The sequence below is a fragment of the Colias croceus genome, chromosome 18 (assembly GCF_905220415.1).
Source record: "Colias croceus chromosome 18, ilColCroc2.1".
Lineage (NCBI taxonomy): Eukaryota > Metazoa > Arthropoda > Insecta > Lepidoptera > Pieridae > Colias > Colias croceus.
In genome coordinates, this window is record NC_059554.1 from 8356111 (window position 1) to 8378680 (window position 22570).

The following is a 22570-nucleotide window of genomic DNA, read 5'->3' on the forward strand; positions in this document are numbered from 1 at the left end:
AACAAGGCAAAATTAATATGTAATAGACTGAAGAAAATTCAATTACTGACATTTTATAAAGGAAGCCATCGTTAAGGAAGGTTAATTAATATCTGGAAACACAATGAATAAGAAATATCAATTACTTTTTTATATAATATTGTGATTTGTGAAGAGTTTTGTTGATCTTGTGATGCTTGAAAATTATTATTACGAGAGATCTAAGTGGTAAATAAGGAAATTTATTTCATTTAATATTAACATTTACGAAATTCTTGTGAAAAATTTGATCTGTACCAACATACCGAATGTTAAATTAAGAACTTGGTAGAATGGCACTTTACTCCGCACAAAACAGTCCAACTATTCAAAATTGATTATGTTACAACTAGCACGCTTGACCTTCCACGGACAAAAGATTTAAATATCAAAGAAAATATCCACTACAATAGAAAATGGGGATAATTTTATATTTTTTCGTGAAAAAAGAAATAAGCCTTTGTTCTTAAGGCTACGCTCCGTTAACTTTTTTATCCAGTGATAATCCTATTGTGAAAAAAATTGTGTCGCTGAGGGCGTTGGATGTAGTCTGAGCTGATTTTTTGCGTAATGAAAAAGAATTTAGTATGATGGGAAAATGGGGACGGAAGCAGGGTACAAGTTAGACAGACACGCACATGAAATATGATTACAGTTAAATAGTACAGTATTGAAATAATAATGATAAGCAATGATAAGCTTAGCAACCGGATTATGATTAACGAAAATTCTTTATTGGGGATATAAAAACAAAATATTAAGACAAGTTTCAAACGAAATAAAAAATAGCACAGTATTTTCTAGTGTTTGATTTTACGCGAGTATTATACATTTAGAAATTAAAGACTTTTTAACGGATTTTAAACGCTATTTATACATATTATTTTCCGACGGTTCGAATACTTTACAGTGAGCGTGGTCACCCCGTTAAAAAGACTTTAATTTCTTAAAATAGCACATATGTGGGGATGGTGTAAATGAAAAGCCAAATTCGCCCAATCGATTTATTTCCCAGACACCGGTTACATATCAAAAATACATTTCAACAATCCTCCATTACATCGTACCAAAAAACACAAAGTCCAGTCATAGACAACCAAAAATCTACAGTCTACAGATAACATGTCCACAGATTAAATAATAGAAAAACACAGACTAAAAATAAAACTAGTAATCATGAAATACATCTTAATATTTTATCCTATTCCCACACGGTCATCCTGCAGAATCATCTGTCCCAGATGAGTCAACAGTCGTAGATGATCAATATGGTAAGTAGACAATGGTAAATCACCTTTATCTATTACATGTAGAAATCCTTCCTTCTTTCCTCTTTTATTTGAATTAAGTATACATTCCACGCAATTATCAATGTTTGTTTTAATCTTTTCTTTTAAATTCTCCATATAATAATTTCTATTTATTAATTCCTCAGTCTTAACACAACCAAAATGTCCGTTTTCATGATGTTTTCTTATAATTTCATTTTGCATTTTCTTAGGTACAACCATTAATTTATTTCCATCCTTAATCTTCCATAACATTCCATTCTCTAAAACATAGTCATCATAAGATTCCTTTTCTAATACTTTCTTTATTAGTTTTATTTGCAGATCATCATCTTGAGCTCTTCGCAGGCGTGCTGCGGTATCGGTAAGTACAATTATATTCTTTATAGGCTGTCGGCTGAGAGCATCTGCATGTTTCATCCTTGCTGCAGGCCGATGTTCAATCGTGTAGTCATATTCTTCAAGTAAGAGCGCCCAGCGAGCTACTCTCGGAGGTAAGTCTTTTTTCTGCAATGTCATAGTCAAGGCGGAGCAGTCTGTAACAATTTTAAATTTAATACCTAGCAAGTATACTCTAAACTTTTTAACAGCTTCAACAATAGCTAATATTTCTAAATAATAACTGTGATACTTTTTTTCAGTAGCGGATGTCTTCTTGCTCATGTAGTAAACGGGATGCATCTTATTATCTGTTAAACTCCTTTGCAATAATACAGCACCATATCCTTCAGCACTTGCATCTGTGTGTAGTTCTGTTTCTAAATTCGGATCATAAATCTTCAAAACTGGAGATTGACATAAAATAAACTTTAATTTCTGAAATGCTTTTTCACAGTCTAAGTTAAAATTAAAAACAGTACCTTTCTTTAGTAAATCAGTCAGAGGTTTTGCTATTAAAGAATAATCCTTTATAAACTTTCTAAAATAACCTGTTAGTCCGAGGAAACTTTGAAGTGACTTTATATTGTGAGGAGTCTGAAAATGTTCTACAGCGGCAATTTTCTCCACTGAAGGTTTAATTTCACCTTCTGAAACAATATAACCCAAGTAATTAATACTTTTTTGCATAAAATAACATTTATCCCAGTTAAATAATAAACCATACTCTTCAGCTCTGTCAAATACTTTTTGTAAATTAACAAATCCTTCCTCTGCAGATTGAAATGGTAAAATGAGATCGTCAAGATATGATAGAACAATACCATCCACAATAAGATCCTGAAAAATATCATTAATAAATCTCTGAAAAACAGAAGGAGCAGTGCATAAGCCAAAAGGCATCTTAATGAATTCATATTGACCTCGTGGTGTTACAAATGATGTATACTTCTGACTATTAATATGAACATTCACATGTAAAAATCCATTTTTTAAATCAAGCGAGGTAAACATTTTTGCATAAGTTAATCTGTCTAATTGATCTTCAATGAGTGGTAGTGGATATCTTTCTTTAATAATCTTCTTATTCAATTTCCTGTAATCAACACACAATCTATAGTTTCCATTCTTCTTTTTTGCAAGCACAATTGGACTAGCATAATCAGACTTACTTGTTTTTATTATTCCTTCATCAAGCCATTCTTTAATCTGTTTGTCAACAATGTTAAGCTCCAAAGGTGACAATCGTCGTGGATTCTGATAAACTGGTACATCATCGGTTAATAATATTTTAAGTTTTACATTTGATGCTTTAGTACATCTTTTGGGGTTATATTCTTTTATAATATTCTGTATTTTATTCTTATATTCTTTGTTTTCAATATTTGTGATATCTTCATTTTCATTCTCTAGCATTGTAAGGTGTAATATTCTTGTTGCAGTGATAGTTCCAGATTTAAAATTGATTTCTACTTCTTTCAGTACAGGATTTCCTAATATAATGTTGACAGGGATAGCGCCATCATCAACAACATAAAATAAAGTTTCAAAATAACAATCATCAATTTCAATTTTTGCTGTGAATGATCCTTTTGTATAAATTTCCTTTTCAGCTATTCCAGTTAAAGTTTCTGTTGTTCCTGAACTATAAGATAACAATTTTTCACCTTGAATCTTCCTAAAATAAGACATAATTATTAAATTAGCATCGCTTCCGGTATCAATCAGGGCTTCTACATCAATATTATTTATTTTCAGCTTCTTGAAAGGTCTCACATCAATATTATTTTTAGTTGACATAATTTCCAAACTCTTTTTTATACTTTTAGAACATTCAGTTGATTTATGGCCAAACAAGTTGCATTTAAAACATTTAATGCCTTTAGTACAATTAGGCGACTCATGATCTAAATCTCCACAATTGAAACATCTCTTTACTCGTAGTGTTTTTTGAATTTTCATGCCAATGGACTTTGATACTGAATTACTTTGAATCTTATTAGGTGAATATGATTTTTTCTTAATTTCTGAATAAATGTCTAATTTCTTTCTGAATTCTTTAATGTTACAAGCGCCATATAAAATATTTTTGTTGGACTCACTGTCTTTAATACCGTCGATGACATATTCCATCAGGGCTTCATCTTCAACATTCCCAAGTACTGCAAGTTCCTTCATATGTAAAAAATATTGCTGATGAGTCTCGTTCATCTTCATCCGGCGAGTTGAAAGTCTCTTGTGAACAGTTGCACTGTTCAACTTCTTACCAAATTCCTCACGGAGCTCAGACTTAAGTGTATCCCACGTGGTGGTCCCACTTAGTGAACGTAAAAATAGCTTGGCGGTTCCCGCGAGAAGCCGCTTGGAAAATATGAGTTTTTCTATTTCGCCCCATTGCATTAAAGAGGAAATATCTTCAAAATCTTTTACGAATGTTTCGATGCCATAGGCATCATCACCCGAAAATGGCGTCATTGATTTCTCTAAGTCATTGAAGGAAATACGCGGCGATGGTTCACCACAATCATCATCATCTTTTACTCGTTTCGGCGGCATGTTGAATAATGTAAATAAAAAGTTTTATAGTCTTCAAGTCGTAATCGTATAATCATAAGCTTCTTTAAATCTTAGTCTTCGTTCGTAATTCGTAAATTCTTAATCAGGTTAAATCACCGGCATCATAGTCTTCGTCTGTTTTTTCTTTATTCCACCATCCCGTATCCCGGACGAGCCCCCAAATTATGTGGGGATGGTGTAAATGAAAAGCCAAATTCGCCCAATCGATTTATTTCCCAGACACCGGTTACATATCAAAAATACATTTCAACAATCCTCCATTACATCGTACCAAAAAACACAAAGTCCAGTCATAGACAACCAAAAATCTACAGTCTACAGATAACATGTCCACAGATTAAATAATAGAAAAACACAGACTAAAAATAAAACTAGTAATCATGAAATACATCTTAATATTTTATCCTATTCCCACACATATAAATCAGAAGAATGTTAATCTTACTAATTGATGTAAATGATGAATGTAAAAAAAAAAAAATTAAACATAATTGTCCAACGATTTCACCTATTAGTAGAATATGCTAAATATAAATGAATGCTAAAATGAAACACAAACCTGACACAAACCAAACATGCAGGACACTTTCAACAATTCCCCGTGAAAACTTTAAATAAACAACGTTTAAAATATCAAGTGTGTGACTACAAAAGCATACCGCTGACAGGGGGAGCCACTGGCGCATTTTCTATTGCGACTAAAGTTTGTACCGCTATAGTGAGCACGATTTAGGTGGTATTCAGATACTTTGGGATTATATTACAACTGCAGATAATTTTTACCTGCGTGATATTATATTTTTATATCCGAAGCAAAAGGAGGGTTATCATTGTTAGAAGACTCTTCATTGATGGCTGAGTGCATGACGTTCCGTTAAATTGACTACAGAGCTCTCTAGGAGAGTTGGATGGTGTGGGGTTCAAAGTAAGAGAGATTACCAAGTAAATTTCGCATAATATTATGTATATACCTGACATGAATTCACATAATTCCAAATTAAGTTAAATAAAAATTAAATATTCATTTTAATAATAAATTAATAAAATCACGTCTATCCTTTATTTAATCTTTATCAGTATAACGTATATCATACAGAATTATATCATATAATGTACTGTGATTTTTGTCCTATATTTTCATGATTCTAAGTCACCCTACAGATACAAAGACGTAAGAGTTATGCAGTCTTTCTGGAAACCGCCTTAGTTGGGACAGGCTCTGGAGATAAACGGCTTTCTTTGATATATCTGTATCATGTTATCGAACTGATGCTGAAGCAAATATGTTTTATTCAACTCGATAATATTTAGTACTATAAATGTGTGTGACGACCATAAAAAAAACGTCATTAGGACTGTTGTAGAATGCAGATTTTTCAATTTTATAAATAGCTGAAGACCCTTTTCATCAAGCCGTCAAAATGGCCGAGTAAAATAAAAAAAGCTATTATTTTGATCTAGATTCAAAAAGGTTGAAATCCACCATGAAAAAAGCAAATGTTTTTTGTGAAATTACTAAACTGAAATATGCCATACAAGTGTGAATTCTTCACAGACATAAAGTTAAAACAAACAGCCAATTCAAAGAACCATTGTTGTAAGGCTAAAATATTAGTATAATACATATGAAATAAGCATTATATCAGCAACAAACGCGGCGTAAAATGCACAAAGATGTCGAAATAGCTGGAATTCTCAGCTGCGCTTAGTTTCTAATTTTGATATCCACACTATGCGCCTTTACTTATTAGAATATGTGTAAACGAGCGACTTTTTGCCGATTAAAAATCGCATGTCGGGTATACGCGACTTTTTTCTATTAAAGACTCATATTAATAAGTAACAACTATAAAAATAAATCTGTTCCAACACTTCACTAATTCTTGAAGGAGGCTACATGGACTAATAACCTCAAAGATAGATTCAAAGCTGTTTGTAGGTAGACTGTGAAAAATAATCATGTCGGTAGATACTACATCATCTCAATTAATTTGCCTTTATTATTTTACATAGTACTTAAAACGTAAAAAATATATAGGTCTAACCTATCTACTTCATCATTTTTAAACAGTCTCGCCTTGCCTGTTTTGCATAAGCATAATTTTCAAGGTCATTTATCAATCTTAAAGCAAATATCTTAATTTAATTATAAATCAGGTCTTACATACAGTCGTATAATATTCGGAAAATTAGCATTTGGGTGCTATATCCCTTTCTCTTAATACGATAGACAAACATTGTAAGTTTATTTTGTCAGGCTTCTCGAGACGCTTTGGTTGCGTTTTGTTATGATCCTATAGAGAAATTTGCATTGTAATTAAGTTCGTATTGTGTTTTCAATCCTTCTTAGTCTGTGTTGTATTGAAGCCGTAGGAATATTTGGAGACTCTAAATTGTATGGGAATTTGAGCAGTATTTATATAAATATAACAAAACTATTTCTACAGTTTAACCAGCGTAGTCAAGCGTAGTCTGCGTAGTATTAAACTGTGTAGTCAATATTACAAACAGAAAATTACCTATAACAAAGAATTGTGTAGAAATCTAATATAAAAGCTTACAACAATAATCCCACTAAACTTGATTCCCTTGAGCAGTTGCAATTGTAAAACGACGATCGACGATAATCTCAATACGTCGCGTATTTCAATAAAAGTCGCAAATACAGATAAAAGTCTGCCGTCTGGACAGTCCACGTAATGTCCAGCTAGCAGCCACAAAACGGGGCGTACAATATGTCAACCTGACCGCAACATTCTGTTGAAATTAAGGGAATTAATGTTGCAATTTTCCACTTTGAAGCATGTTAGGTATTATATTAATGTGACATCGTTAGAAGGTCATATTTCGCTTTTTCCTATAGCGCCCCTACTGGGAAATCACCTGTATACGCTGCATTTAATATTTAATCTTTATTAAAGTTGAGATTGCTGTTTGTGCTGTGATTTTTATTGTTGGTTAAAGTTCATTGCATTCTTGTTTCTGTGTTTATTTATTTATTTATTTATTTATTTTGGTAGGTAATCCAACAGCTTTACATTTTATAAGATTTTACTATTTTGTTGATTAATTGAACAAATTGCCAATAAGGATTACAACATATTATTCTTAAGAATAGACCATAAACTAGAAAGGTATACAATAATATTAATACAAAACACAAAAATAACTACAATACAAACTTAGTTACTTAATGTGTGTGAGCGCATGTATGTGTGTGTGTGTGTGTGTGTGTGTGTGTGTGTGTGTGTTTTTTTTTTTTTTTTTTTTTTTTTTTTTTTTTTTTTATTATAGAGGGAAAAAATACTGTTAAGTATCTCAGGTCAAGATCTGCGACCTGGTATGTCGGACTCGATCATGGTCTCATGGTCCATACCGACTAAAACAACCCTCTTTCTCCCATCCATATCCCCGCGGGATGGCCGTTAGGCTTTACTTCGCGGGGGGACGTATAGCATTGCTGCTTTTCTCACTTACGTTCTAAGCGGTCAAACTTTTCGCATCCGTTCTTTCTTTCGTAAGTCTTTCAGAACCTCCGTTGCATAAGCGCTCGTTGCTTCCCATGATTCTTTGTTTGACAACATCACTCCGATTATGTTCTCAGGACATACTTTTCTTCCCATTGTTGTTTCCCAGGTGTCCCGGGCTTCTTTGTATACTGGACATATAAAGAAAACATGTTCTGCATTTTCGTCTTGACCGCAGGTGGGGCACTCTGGAGAATCTTCATGCTTAAACCGATGAAGGTATTGTCGGTAGCAACCGTGACCAGAAAGCATTTGGGTCAGATAGTAGTTAACCTCACCGTGCTTGCGATTGACCCATGGTTCAATCCGTGGAATGAGGCGATGAGTCCATCTTCCCTTGGTAGAGGTGTCCCATATCCGTTGCCACTTTTCTATACTCTTCCGTCTTTCTTCTGTTTTCAGCTCGGTCTTTGTGAGTGTGGTGCCGCTTTTCTGACGATGGTAAAGGTTCTTACGTTCTTCAGTCAAGACTTCGATTGGCAGCATTCCAGAGATGACACATGATGCCTCTACAGAAACAGTGCGGAATGCGCTGGCAATGCGTAGTGCGCTAACTCTGTACGTCGATGCAACTTGACGTTTGGGCTGTTGCAGCTGCAGCGCATTCGACCAAAGTGGGGCGCCATATAAGAGCACTGACGTCGTCACCGATGTTAGGAGCCTTCTCCTTTGTTGTTTAGGGCCTCCAATATTCGGCATTAGTCGGGATAGTGTTGATGCAACCACTGCTGCTTTAGCAGCGGCATGTTCTGCATGCTTATTGAAGCTCAGGCGTGTGTCCAGCATTACTCCCAGGTAGCGAACGTATGGTTGTGTTACGATCTCGTAATTACCGACTCTGAGTGAGGTTGTTTCTATCCGTTTCCTGCTAGTAATAAGAACGGCCTCGGTTTTGTGTTCAGCTAACTGCAGTCCGGCCGATATCATCCACTGACGAATTACTTGGAAGGTCCTATCGAAAGCCCAATTCAGTTCTTCCAAGTATTTAGCTACTACTACTACTGCAAGGTCATCAGCAAATGCCACCAGTTGTGTTTCTCTTGGTATCTCCGATTTGAGCAATCCGTCATACATAACATTCCATAGAAGTGGACCTAATACTGAACTGTGTGTGTGTGTGTGTGTGTGTGTGTGTGTGTGTGTGTGTGTGTGTGTGTGTGTGTGTGTGCGTGTAGGTGTTGCGTGTGTGCTAGTGCTTGTTTAAATAACCATTTATTTTAGATATTTCATTAGCAAAGCGTTGTTTAGAGAGTAGGAAAATGTCAGCACTTGCGTACTCTGCGTTGTGTACACGCATAATGCGGTTTAACACACCGTTTCGTGCATAATTAGTGTTAACTTTAGGGATGGAAAATAAGTTAGTCTGACGCGTACGAAAACCGGGTACATTCAATAATAATAATAATAAGGGCGTAGGGATGTGACGACCCCATCGCCCACGGTTGGAATATCTATTGTCTATGTGACAATAGATATTTCACCCGTGCAATCAGTCAACCCGCAGGACACCTTGTGGCGGGGTGTCGGGGAGTAGCGACCCCGCGGGAACCGAGTGCTCCCGGGGGAGGACCCTGTCTTCATCTCCGGCTTGCCTTTACCGGCCGGTCGGAGTGAAGTCTGACGAGGACAGGACCCCCCACCTCTGGCTTGCCTTAACCGGCCGGCCAGAGTGGAGTCGCGAGAGCTTTTAGCTCGAAGGGTGGATGCGAATCGTAAGTGGCGAGTGGGCACGTGATGCTGGACCCTCAGGGAGCGCGTGATCGTAGTTTAAAGTCCAGGGACGCCTCTCCACCCTTAGCTGCTCACAATATGTTGCCCCCTTGTCGCACTATTGCAGCGACTTATTTCGGGGGCCCATACAGTGAGAGGGCGAGTCACCACCTGCCAACATATTTTTACTTTCTTTTAGTAGAAAGGCAGGTGCCATAGTTTCCCATAGTCCCCAATACCAGTCCACTTAGCATCCCAATCCATAGCCCGGTTTATTTTGCATCCATTTCTCACAATAGTCCTACATCGGCCGCGGACTGCCCAGGGCTGTATCTCTATAGTGCAGTTATGGGCAGGCTGCGGCTGGTGTCCCACAACACATTAAAATTCTCAAAGGGCCTCTGCGTGTTGGATCCGTGTCCCCACGTAAGCCTTCCAAAGATCCGGGTACCGTCCTTATGGTGGTACCCGAGTATTATGGAAACGAGAAACATAATAATAATAATAAATCCTTTATTTGCATTTAAACATGGTATTTTAAGGTGTTATAACTTACAATATAATGTTACAGCATGTTTAGCCGTTATTTAACAGCGTGCAAAATTATTTTATTACATAATATCTATATTCAAAGTATCCAATTAATTTGTCATTCATTCACATTATTCATTATACAATAAAAATTTCAAAATTTATTATACCTAACATACATCATAAAAATCAAGAAAACAAATATACAATCATGAGTCCAAAAATTCCTTAACACTATAAAAACATTTCTGTTGAAGCCATTCGTTAAGTTTTTTTAGAAATAATTTAGAGTCTAAGTTTTTTAATTTAGTTTGTACCTTATTATATATTATTACACTCATACAAAGACAATTTTTATTATATTTTTTTAGTCGAGGATTATCTTTTAAAATTAATTTATTTGCATCTCTGCGACTACGGCTATTTAAATCACTTGCTTTTTTGTATAGGTACATATGTTTAGTCACAAACACGCACATCTCATAAATGTAAAGAGATGGTAAAGGCAGCAGACAATGTTTTTTAAATATCGGTTTGCATGACTGGTCCGACCTCATACCATATAAAGCCCGTATACATCTCTTTTGAGCCAGAAATGCTCTTATTATATCAGTACTATTACCCCAAATAACAAGTCCATAACGTAAAACAGATTCCACATAAGCATGATAAGAAATAAGTGCGGTTTTTACGTTTGTAACACTTCTTACTTGCCTTAATGCAAAAACAAATTTATTTAATCGACTACAAACATTTTCTATGTGTAATTTCCAGTCTATATTAGTATCTATTGTTACACCTAGAAACTTTATATCATTGTTTGATTCAATTTTAGGAATGTCAAAGTTTAATTTATTAAATTGTAAATATTTTGATTTGTCCAGATTTATTTTTAAATCATTACTGTCAAGCCATTTTATTATGTTGTCAATACTATAATTAATGTCATTTATGTGGTCATGAATATTATTTTTGTCAGAAGTTACAATTAAAGAAATGTCGTCAGCAAATAAAATGCACTTGTGATTTGTTACATTTACTATGTCATTTACGTATAATACAAAAAGAATGGGGCCAAGGACACTGCCTTGTGGTACGCCATATTTTATTATTTCATAGTTTGAAAAATAATGCGTTATTTCATCGTCTTTATTTACTTTAGAAACTACTACACACTGCTGCCTATTTTGAAGGTAAGATGTTATCCAGTGTAGCGTTTGCCCCCTTATACCATACAATTCTAATTTTTTTAATAGTTTAAAGTGTGACACGAAGTCGAACGCTTTGGATAGGTCAAGGAAAATTTGCAATTGCATCGATTCAAGCAAGTCTGAGCAGTCAATGTGGTTATTCCATAATGCGTGAAGCAACATTAGATCACTTCGTTTACGTCGTATTTCTAGCGGCTCTATTTCGTAGCGGACACAAGCTTCATCATAGTTGTCAAAATAAGTAAAGTTTTTAAAACTTAAAAACCTGAGAAACCTTTTTTGTATTGATTCTATTCTATCTATGTATACGGCGTAGCTGGGAGACCAAATACTCGACGCGTAGTCGAGTATGCTTCGAATATAGGCCGAATATAGTGATTTTATACAATTTATGCTATTAAAATCTTTACATGATCGCTTTATGAAACCAAGTTGTTTATATGCTTTATTTACAATGATATCAATATGTTCCGACATAATCAATTTTGAATCCAGCGATACGCCTAGATCACGTACACAGTTCACTTCTTTTATCAAAACATCGTTTATTTTATATTCAAAGTGTATTGGATATTTTTTTCTACTAAAAGTGATTTTTTGGCATTTATTAACATTTACACTTATACGATTCTTAATATAATATGCTGCTAGTCTATCTAAGTCACTTTGAATTAGGCGGCAGTGTTCGACGGATTCAATTCCGTAGTAAATTTTTTTATCATCAGCGTACATTAAGTAGCGTACGTGTTGTATGCAGGTAAATATATCAAATAAGTAGGCATTGTACAGCAATGGCCCGAGAATAGATCCTTGGGGTACCCCAGATACTATGCCCACAAAGTCACTCTTAGCAGAACCCAAAACTACCGCCTGTGTTCTGTTTACTATGTAAGAACAAATCCATCTGTGTAGGTCACCTCTTATACCAAGTGCGTAAAGTTTATTTTGAAGAATAATGTGATCGACACGATCGAAAGATTTTTCAAAGTCCGTGTAGATTACGTCTACTTGCCGTCCATTGTTCATTTCATCAAAAGTATAATTGATTAAAACGGATAGGTTAGTGACAGTGGAACGTTTTTTCATAAAGCCATGCTGTTGAGGTGGTATAAATTTATAGACAAGTGGTGAGATGCGTTTATGAATAACGATCTCGAAAATTTTACTAAACGAATTCAGGATAGATATTGGCCTATAGTTTACAATCTGGTTTCTTGGTCCACTCTTATGTATTGGAACTATAAGTGCCTCTTTCCACTTGGCAGGAAACTCTCCATAACGGTTGACTGACAAATTAAAAATAATAGACAAGGGAAAGCTTAAAGAATCAGCACATTTTTTTAAGAACACTGGGGGTATTCCATCACTACCAGCGCCTTTATTTGTTTTGAGACTTTTTAAAATATGTTTAATTTCAATTGCATCTATTTTAATTTGAGAAATCAATTCATTGTTCAAGCAAGACGATGGAAGGAGGTAATTTTCATATGAGTTAGCAGGGCTTTTAAAAACGCTTTCGAAATGCTGGCTAAAAGCAGAACATACTTCAGTCGCGTCGTTGTAGCTGCTATTCATATAGGCCATAGTATTGGGGTAACCTTTATTATTCTGTCTAAGTGATTTTATGTGCGTCCAGAAGCTTTTTGGGTCTTTACGTATATACTCTTGAATGCGATCTACATAATGTTTGTAGCATTTCTTTTGCAACATTTTTTGCCTAGAACGAAGCAAACAAAATTCATCAAAATCTAAAGGGTTCCCGTACTGTTTCCATTTTTTGTGAGCCTTTAGTTTATCCCGCACAACATGAATAAGTGGCTTACTGTACCAGTTAGGGAATTTAAGTGCTGTTTTTCCCTTGGTCTTAGGTGTAAAAAGGGTGATTTGAGCATAAAGTCTCTGATAAAATACATCTACTATTTCGTTTATATTATTACCAACCAAAATTGTAGACCAGTCAGTTTTAGACAAATTATCGTTTATCACAGTAAAATTAGACCGATGGAAGTTGTACCGCGGCTTGCAGGCTTTTTTCATGCATTTTAATGTTAAATCTCTAGTGTCGATTTCTAAGCACGGATGATATGAGTCCTCAGGTACGAGTGGTTGTGAAGCTCTAAGGACCTCGACTTGAAAATTGCAAAATATTAGATCAAGAGTATTGTGCGCGATATTGGTAAAAAAATTAAACTGTTCCAGTCCAGATAGGTTACATAAGTCTAAAAACTCGCTACAAGCCATTTGTAAGTCCACTGAACCCCTTTTCAATTGAGTACAGCCGTGTTCAGACCATTTTACATGCGGAAAGTTAAAATCCCCAAGTAATAATATATTATCATTCGGGTTATCAAGTAAGAAGTTGGAGAGTAATGAGGTGAAAGCCGCGACAGTTCTAGCTTGATTTTTATCAGGAGGTATGTAAACGGCACCAATATGAAGGCATCGACGATTTTCAGATCCCAAAGTGTTTGAGGGTATAGTAACCCATAGCGATTCACAATCGTCGGTAGACTTCACAGGCTTTTCTTGAGCGAACATAGATTTTTTACAGCAGATCATAACGCCACCTCCAGTTTTCTTGCCAGAAAGATTCAGGTCACGATCATATCTAAAAATGTCATAGCGATCATCACATAACTCTCCATTATAGAAACTGTCAGTTAGCCAGGTTTCGATTGCAATAATCACGTCATAATCATGTAATAGAACATTCAATTTAAAGTCCTCAATCTTCGTACGCAGACCACGAACATTTTGGTAAAATACTTTTGGAGCATTAGCCATTGATATATTGTACTATAAAATTCAGAAATATCGCAATACATAATAGAATCCTATCCCATATACATATTATATTATTCAACGCTATGTATAAAAGCACTATATCAAGTGTAATTATGATGTGTAGTGTAATGAGTAAAGTGTGAGTTTCTTTACAATGCATATTCAAAAAACAAGAAAAATCAACATTTAAATTATACGTAGAGGTTAATATATTAGAACAGAAAATAGCAAAAGTAAATTCTAAGCAATTTTCGACAAGTCCTTTTTTGACGCTATAGATAAAACTGGTGATTCCTCGTTTTTTCTTAAAAAAATATGGCAGTTCCTCACCCAGACAAATTTGTAAGACTTTTTTGCAGCAATATCCTTAGTTTCTTTTAGAAGGACTTTGTTATTGGGGGTCAAGTGATCGAAGACGTAGAACCTGGTTGGCTTGCCGGCAAAACCAATATCCTTCGTTGTAATACCCTTAGTTTTCCGTAAGCCTGATAGAATCCTGTCTTTTACGTTACGGTCTTTTAATTTGATGACAAGTGATCTAGGGCGATTGGGAATGCTTTTGAACGGTTGAACTCTGTGGGCAAATTCTACATCTTCCGCAGACAATTTAACTCCAGCGTGATTAGCAATTTCTGTAATTAACAATTTAGGGTTTTCGTTCGATAGTTCTGGCAACCCAATGACTTCAATATTCGATTGACGACACCACTGTTGCTGCTTGTTTAGCGAGTTATGGAGTTCTGTAATCTGATTGTCCCTTTCGGTGATGTCAGCCCTCATTTTAATAATTTCTTGTTTTAGGTCGCAGTGTTCATTTTGAAGAATCTGATAGGAATTTTCTATATTTTTTACTTGTGATGACATAGCCTTTATTTCATCTTTTATCTGGTTAAGGATGGTGCTTTTAATTTCCGCCACTATTTCCTCTTTAATACTTTTCAGTTTGATGTCAAGTAATTGTTCCAAGTGAGGCATCAGGTCAGGTGTTATTTGAGAGGGAATCGTTCCAGAGTTTTCCATTGTAGGTATGGCTATATCCTTAGCTTTTGAGTGCGTAGCCGGCAGGTTCAAATTTGTTTGAGTTGCAGCTTTAATGCTACGAACGGGCGTGTCGCTATTGTCACCCACCTTTCGCTGGGCTACTGCACAAGAAGGGCACTTCCACTGATTGCGTGAGAGGGATGTAGTATCGCCAAAGTCTACACATTCAGAGTGGAATGATTTTGAGCATATTGTGCATTTTATACGACGTTGGGTGACGCTTATGTTGTTGTTGCAGGCTTCACATTGCAGGCCCATGGCTTACTTATCCAAATTTGTAGATAAAAACAATGACTAATAATTGCTCGGAGGCAGAGATTAATTTTGCAGAAAGTTAGGCAAAATTTCTTTATATGGCAACACTACGTCTCCGTTGTCTTTGCAAAAATGTCATTCAGGATTGACATATGCCATATGGAAGTGACAGATAGTGAAGCTCGTTCAGTTTCAAATTATAATTTATTATTCGCCTACCTTCAATAACATTACTATCGGCGAAAGCGTGTAAGAAATCTTCGAGTTTCAGCCACAAAACGGAGGTTTAACACTGATTTCAATTGTTCACTGTGTTCTCCAAAATAAGTTTAAGTGATATTACGGCAGTTTAGATAATAGATATGATTTTGTGATTTTAAAATCGTTTTCAACAACAGCAACAGATGTATACCGTGAGTGATTTTGACAGATGATGCATAAAGGAATAGAGGTAATTCAATTTATTGATTTATTGAAACACGTATTGCGCTGGAACGCGCCCAAAAATATAACATAATATTAAGTACAGTTAAAGGAAAATTGTCTTGTACCTTTTTTTTTTAATACTTTAATCTATTGAAAGTTGTAGCAATGTTGCTTGCTTGTTTAGCTAATTATGGTTTCAGGCGTTGTAGGTAATTAATTAATTTTCAGATAATATCCGATCAATCAATTTGGTGTCAAGTAACAATAATATGTTGTTACGTGGGATACAACATGCAGTATGTTTGTTACAGTCTGCACGAAAAGCTAGCAATACCAAATAACAGAACACATTTCTACTTTTAAATAAATTGCGTGTAATATTTAAATAATTTAATTTATTGGACCCGGAAAAATAAAAAGCGTTTTTCCTTGGACAAGTATACCTCGATTATGATATTGTATTTCATATTTTTTCTTAGAAGTGGCGGACGTTTTAAGTTTGTTAGAACGTGGTAATCTCAGGAATTACTGGTATGATTTGAATGATTCTTTCGGTGTAAGATAGCCCTTTTATCGAGGCTATATTAGACTACAAGCCCGCATAGGAAAAAAATATGGGTCAAATGAACCACCAGGGGACATATCTAGAACGATAGCAGAGCAAAAAATAATAAGATTCATCACTATGCCGTCACTTGTAAGCTGTCCAACTGAGTGCAGATGAGAATTGAAAAGTACAGGTAGACTCGGTAAATTTTGGTCATTTGACCATGTACGGCATTCTTAACCATCGATAGATCCATTAAAAATAATAAGAAACCGCTCAGTGCCGTACAAAAATGGTGGTCCACAAAGTCGGAATTTTTATTTAATTTCCGAGAGTTACCGGGGGTAAATTTGGTCATTTGACCATGTACGGCATCTGTGTCATACTATGCCTATACTGCTTTTAATCCATTATTCCGCAACGCCGTACAAAAATCATGGGGACAAGGGGAAAAAATCGAGAGTTGCAATCCCCTCTCTTTCCCCACTCCAGGGGGTCATTTGACACAACACGAAATAAATTTATTTTTAAAGTATTTTATGCATAGATAATATTTTTTCATGTGCCGTACATTTTCGTTGGTTCAAAGGGGAAAAATCTGAAAAAGAAAAAATCCATATAACGAAATGTTTGCTTTATATTTTGATAATAAAATATAAATATACATTAATATTAAGAAGCTCGAGGTGGTTAATTATCACCTTGGAAAGTCGGAGTCAGGTGGAATGGACTCCGTTAAATTGATGAACTAATAAAGAAGCTATGAACGAAAAGATGTGAATTATATGCAATCAGCCCATGAATACAGGTAAAGTCACAAGCAAATGCTAGTAATATATACATATTCAAAATGTACAAGTAAAGCGCTTTCAAATGATACCAAACACGGCATATTTATCTTAACTTTATTTTTTTACTCTGTATGTTTTGTCCGCTAGAGGGCGCCACATTAGATTTTGTGAAACCCCATATAGCCTTTAGCTAGCTGGTCGCTGGCTATCCAGTGAACAATTCAGACGCTTCTAATGATATGTCATTTGTCGAATTCTGATAAGTAGTTTAGAAGTTACGAGGGAATAGATGAACATACATACATGACCTGTCAAAATCATAACCCTCCTTTTGCTTTGCCGTAGTTGGGTAAAAATATGTTAATGCCGTACTGTATCAAATGGCCATAAAGCACCCTTAAAATTGTAGCTTTCTTCGCTTTCATCAGCCTAAAAGATGTGGTCTGCACAAAAATGTACGGCATCGTTTTTTCCTAATTTATCTATGTTAATACTATTTAAAACAACGAATAAAGTGTAGAAAACTATTATATTTCATTAATCTACGATGTTTAAACTTTTACAAAATTTCTGTTTTTGCATTTCTCTATAACTTTTTTTAGAACGGTTTCTTTTGAACGGCAATACTATACAACAATTGAATTTTACAATATCATGTTAAAAAAAAAGTTCCCGTACAGGGTCAAATGACCTTACAGCTCTTATATCAAGAATTCGATGAAATTAAGATGATTATTGGTATACATTTAAAAGAACAATTATTTTTTGACGGCATTGCTTTTAATAGTACTTTTGAGTGCTAGATAATGTTTTGGAACCGAAGCCGTACTTAGTCAAATGACCCCCTGGAGTGGGGAAAGAGAGGGGATTGCAACTCTCGATTTTTTCCCCTTGTCCCCATGATTTTTGTACGGCGTTGCGGAATAATGGATTAAAAGCAGTATAGGCATAGTATGACACAGATGCCGTACATGGTCAAATGACCAAATTTACCCCCGGTAACTCTCGGAAATTAAATAAAAATTCCGACTTTGTGGACCACCATTTTTGTACGGCACTGAGCGGTTTCTTATTATTTTTAATGGATCTATCGATGGTTAAAAATGCCGTACATGGTCAAATGACCAAAATTTACCGAGTCTACCTGTACTTTTCAATTCTCATCTGCACTCAGTTGGACAGCTTACAAGTGACGGCATAGTGATGAATCTTATTATTTTTTGCTCTGCTATCGTTCTAGATATGTCCCCTGGTGGTTCATTTGACCCATATTTTTTTCCTATGCGGGCTTGTAGTCTATATATCATCACGCTAATACCATCAGCAGCGGAGCAACGCGGGTGAAACCACGGGACACAGCTAGTATTGTAATGAAATCGTAAACGTTATAATATTCAAACATACACGTGAAGCTAATAAAAGCTTGATAAAAAGTAAAACGTCTAAATAGCTATCAAGATTATTTAATCTTCACTGTATAGTATAAAACAAAGTCCCTATGTCCCGTTGTATGCTTAAATGTTTAAGCCTACGCAACGGAGTTTGATGTGGTTTTTTTAATAGATAGAGTGATTCAAGAGGAAGGTTTTAGTATATAATTTATTAGGTTTGAGACAAAACGGGTGAAGCCGTGGGCGGTAAGCTAGTATATTATATATTATTCTTAAATACCTACACGATATTTAAAAAATAATTTTACTATATTTATTCCTGTTGGTTACTGGATATGAAAATATTTTCAAGAAAAATATATCCAAAGGAAATGTTTAACGCGAAAATTTGTTATGGAGAATGTTAAAATATTTTCCACGTGACGAGCCTTCGTAACGCGGACAGCACAATTTCTCTTACATATGTATCGCCAAGGTGTGTTACATACTCGACACAGGATTTTTTAATACATATTTATTTGTGTTATTATTATTTTAAAGTATAAATGAGATAAAAGATTTAGTACTTTATAGTTCAGATTTTTTATTATGAAACATTAATGTTGAATGCAATAGATACTGTATGTATTATAATAATAGTGGATTGTTTGATTACTCGTGATTGCGTTTACGCAACTTAAATTTTAGATCAAACGTATCTTACCTTTTAACCAATAATAATATTAGTCATAGATAATAAACTAAACTAACTAAAGATAATAGTTTAAATTATTTAAAATACATCAATATCTGCAGGTTTTATTTAATGTTGTTTAATTATGAAGGTCTAGTTCTAGATATTTAAACCTTTTAAAACGATTGGCTGTAACTTCTTTAAAAAGTGACCTCTAGTGGCACTTTTAAGTATCATCAGCTCATCCTGAATCGCGATGTAGTTTTTTTTGTGTCACTGACTATATATAAAGTATTTTAACAATAATAAGTGTACTCGCTTCGGCAGTACATATACTAAAATTGGAACGATACAGAGAAGATTAGCATGGCCCCTGCGCAAGGATGACACGCAAAATCGTGAAGCGTTCCACATTTTTTTATCAATTTGATTTCTATTTTATAAAAATGATAGATCATCAAGAAGTTTGTAGCTCAATAGCCTATTTGCATAAAAATGTCTGAGGAGCATAATCACAAGTTACTTTATTAATTTAAAAAGATGAACTTTTATCGCGGAGTTATCGTGGTAAAGAGTTTTAATAAAAAAAAATCATACAAATATAAACACTTTATTTGCTTCATCAATATGAATTCATGTAATCAAATGACAATGTCATCGAAAAAATGTGTATTTACGGTTAGGATATAATTATACTCTATGATAAATATCTTGAAGAATTCATTAAATCTAAGGAAACGGCCGATTAAGGATATTATAATGTCGTTAAAAGGAAAATTTAAAATACTGTTACTTATCATTGAAAAGAAAAAAACTCTTATATTTACTTGTTTCAGAAATGTAAAAACGACTGTTAGAGAATATTATGCATTTGTTTCCGAATTTCAAGCAGGTATAATTTTATCACACATACAAAATAACACAGAGTTTGAATTGTATTTTCTTACATACAGATCCAGTTAAAAATATGCATATAATTTAAAATATCAATTTACCATCAGGCTACTTCACCAACAAAATATTTATTAAAATTATAATTAGAAGTCGATTATGCAACACGCCCAAGTCAGAGTTTACACAAATTGAAGCATACTCTACTATCCAATTTGACGGCGAACGGTTAGCGTCCTTCAGGTAACGAGCGGTCCAACTGCCTCGAGTGTTTTAGTTTATTTTAAAATATTACTTTAGTATCCTTTTAGATACAAGATTTAGATTTTCTTTTTTAATGAGTATAATATGTAGAGTTGTAGAGTATGTTTCAAAATTACTTTAACCAAAGCAGGTATTCAAGTCAAGAATATGTTTGGATTTCTTGAATTAAAATTAATTGCTGGAATAAATGGAGGCTAGTTGCCAACATGACTAGTCATTTGCTACTATATTTTCGACTGAGAGAGCTGAAAATTATCAGCACATTCCGTTATTTCAAGCTAAGGAGAGCCTTATAGATGTGGTTTCACAGAAACGTAATTTCACGTGTACTTTTTTTGCAAAATTCTGTATTAAAATTATTACAGCTTAATAGTAGGTACTTCATCGAATTGACGTCAGATAATAATTGTTATCTAGCAGATTAGGATATAGTGGATAGTGCAAATAATACAAATTTAATCCAAATTTCAGTCAGACTCGTGATTTATAGCGCAACTGAATAATATTAGACATTTCCAATCATAGCGAGACAAGCCAATCTGTATTTCAAAATGTTATAAGATTGATTAGGTTTATCTCTGATTCTTATTTGATTCATTTTGCATATAATATATTATATTTTGATGTATTTTGTTGTAGTCTATTTTTGTTATATTTTCTTGTCATGAATCACACTTTAACTCCGTCCACGTCGTTAGCTTTTTTAACGATACAGTGTAATGAAGTTATTAATATATTGTGTTATAGAAACGTTTAGCGATTTTATAGTAAATTCGCTACTGAATGCAATCAACTGCACTATGCATGCTGAAATTATAATTTTTAAAATCGTAATATCAAGGAATTTAAACATACCAAGATATATGCAATTTATATTACTTACTTTTATTATGTCGACTAACATACCAAGACACATTTAATATCATATACGGCAAACATAATTCAAACTAATTTCAACCAGCCGAATATCATTACGCCGCCGTCAAAAGTGACGACCATGTTTATATAACAAGAACAGACATCAAATGGTAGGTAATAAGTTTACATTTCAAAATTTAATCCCCGTGGTATTTGTAACGATTTGAACATAATGGGCCCTTTTCACAATGGGGAGTGTTGGGCGAGTAGAGGCAATCACGACAGTGTAGAGAGCCTAAATGTCTGTCTTTGGAGGTGGTGTACGAATAACGTAATCGTAATTCGAAATTTCATTAAAAAGGTCTATTGAGATTAGAGCGGTATCCGCTACCGTGGATAGCGATATCCCGATGGCATGCGATTAAATCTCTTACGTAGTATATTATAGAGACCGATCGGTATACTCTGATAGGCCTAAATATTCTCGAATGGACTCTCTTCACAATGGGCAGCATTGGTCCAACAAATGATCGTCGATGTTTGCCACCATTACGGGGATTATGGATAAACAGCTACAATGACGGATGATCATAGACATTTAGGCTCTCTACACTATCGTGATTGCCATTTCGCCCAACGCTGCCCATTATGAACATGGCCCATTACATTTCAAAATTTAATCCCAGTGGCATTTGTAACGGTTCGAACATAAATATGACTTGTCAGAATGTCACAGAATATTTAATTCGCTCTGTGAGTGTGCATGGCACACAGAATTGAGTCGAGAAACTAATTTCGTAGCGTAGTCCGAATTTGGTACTCGTTAAAACTTTTACTGTGGCATGTGAATGATTAGCGATTGAACTTAGTGAGTCGTATGTGTTACACGTTTCTGAATAAATAGTTTTGTTATCTATTTATGTCAAATTTAAATATACACACACAATAATCTATTTCTATTTTATTAAATATCTGAAAATCTGTGAAATATTTCATGATTCCGTTAATATTATTACAGTAGTGAATAAAAAATAAATTTATTAACTACCTCAAACAAAAATATATTATTATTTTATTATTATTCATCCATGGCTGTCCCACTGCTGGGCAAAGGCCTCTCTTCCCTTCATCCACGTTTTCCTATTGTGAGCAATTTTAGTCCACTCCTTGCAATGAGAGTCCAGTTCGTCGCGCCATCTGATTTTGGGCCCTCAACGCAGCCTTTTCAATTAAATGTAATAACTATTTAATTGAAATTAAATTTAATATTGTAACGATAAGACAATATTGAATAATATATTTAGGTTCAAACAGGAGGTTTTGGAATAATTAGAACTTTAATATATTTGAACGAAATAAGAAAGTGATGTTCCTTTATATTTAAACAATATTTAGAACCAAGAAACTC

The 22570-nt window shown here is 34.5% G+C and overlaps 1 protein-coding gene and 1 non-coding gene across 2 annotated transcripts; one reads left to right on the plus strand and one right to left on the minus strand.

The window, feature by feature from the left end:
- Positions 1-14265: 14265 nt before the first annotated feature.
- LOC123699918 lies at positions 14266-15324 on the minus strand. Its single transcript, XM_045646966.1, has one exon. The coding sequence runs from the start codon at positions 15322-15324 to the stop codon at positions 14266-14268; it is 1059 nt and encodes a 352-aa protein (XP_045502922.1).
- Positions 15325-19460: 4136 nt separating this feature from the next.
- On the plus strand, positions 19461-19567 carry LOC123700006. The gene has a single exon (XR_006752588.1). It is a non-coding gene; the product is annotated as a U6 spliceosomal RNA (small nuclear RNA).
- The last annotated feature ends 3003 nt before the right edge of the window (positions 19568-22570 follow it).